Here is a 1,417-nt window from a genome sequence, read left to right as displayed (position 1 = left end):
ATCAATGTTGGATATTTGGGGAAAGATAGTTATGCACAGTATGGTAAAATGTGACCTTGAGAAAACACACTTATCTATTTTGATGGGGATGTAGATGTCAAGTGAGGTTGGCCAGAGACTCTACTAGGAGGTCTCTGCACAGCTGTCACCAATGAACACAAATGAACTCTGAAGACTTCTACTCCAAAGTCATGTTATGTTTCTTATCTTGATATTTTAATTCGGCACATTGTCTCCCTCAGAGCCTGGTGGACCTGCTTGTTCCGCAGAGTGTAGATGACAGGGTTCAGCAGTGGGGTCACCACTGTGTTCACAAGGGCAGCTTCCCTGTTGGATTCCAACCTGCTCATTTGCTTTGGCTTCACATATATAAAGACGCAGCTGCCATACATCAGAGAGAGGACAATGAGGTGAGAAGAGCAGGTTGAGAAAGCTTTCTGTCGCTCCTTGGCTGATGGGAGATGAAGGATTGTGACTATTATCTTGCTATATGCAGTGACGGTTATAATGAGGGATGTCAAAAGGACACACAAGGCTAGGACAAAGGCCCAAATTTCAACAGACCTGGTGTCAGAACAGGAGAGATGGATCAGGGGGCCAAAGTCACAGAAGAAATGAGGGATGACATTCGGGCCACAGAAGGATAACTGGGAAACCTTCACCACCACACCAGTGATGAGAGTGAAACCTAATACAAAGCAAGCAATGACCAGGAGGATGCAATTTTTCAAGTTCATGATGGTTGGGTAATGCAGAGGCTTGCAAATGGCCATGTACCGATCCAGAGACATCACTGCCGTGAGCAGGAAACCTGCTGCTCCCAGGAATAGAACCACAGAGCCTTGTATAAAACAGGCAACAAAGGAAATAGTTTGCCTGCCTAAGAGAAAGATGACCAGTAATTTAGGAATAACAGTACTTATGAAGCAACACTCACAGAAGGAGAAAACGCTGAGAAAGAAGTACATAGGTGTCTGGAGTCGGGAGTCAGCACAGGTGATGGTGACGATGACTGCATTGCCTGTAATGGATGCCAGGTATGCCAGCAGGTGCACCAGGAAGAGGACCTTTCCCAGATGTTGGACAGCAGGGAATCCCTCCAAGGTGAATTCTTGGACAGTGGTCCCATTCCCTGTTCCCATGGTCATCTCTTCACAGTAGACTTACCCACTGGTCATAATCTACAATAAAGAGATCACGGCAAGCACTAAGGCTTTAAGGGAGCACACCTTCAATTTGTTTGACTACCCGAGACAGCAGGGAGGCAGAGAGAAAAGTGGTCCAGTGAGTTGGTTCTTGAATCAGAAGAACCTGAGTTGAATACAAGTTCAACACTGAGTTTTAGCTACTGAAATGGGTCATCTTTGTAAAGTTAGTTTAATGCTATTTTAAAATTCTTTCACAGAGACTCCCCGGT

The 1,417-nt window shown here is 45.4% G+C and overlaps 1 protein-coding gene across 1 annotated transcript; it reads right to left on the bottom strand.

Annotated features, from left to right (window-relative positions):
• Positions 1 to 203: 203 nt before the first annotated feature.
• On the bottom strand, positions 204 to 1,148 carry LOC311178420 (olfactory receptor 6C74-like; the record flags this gene model as incomplete). Its single annotated transcript, XM_084245008.1, has 1 exon — positions 204 to 1,148. One exon carries the CDS (start codon positions 1,146 to 1,148, stop codon positions 204 to 206), a length of 945 nt encoding a protein of 314 aa, XP_084101134.1.
• Positions 1,149 to 1,417: the final 269 nt, after the last annotated feature.

Source organism: Talpa europaea, assembly GCF_964194135.1.
Source record: "Talpa europaea genome assembly, chromosome: 10".
Taxonomy (NCBI): domain Eukaryota; kingdom Metazoa; phylum Chordata; class Mammalia; order Eulipotyphla; family Talpidae; genus Talpa; species Talpa europaea.
This window is presented reverse-complemented; position numbering and strand designations above follow the sequence as displayed.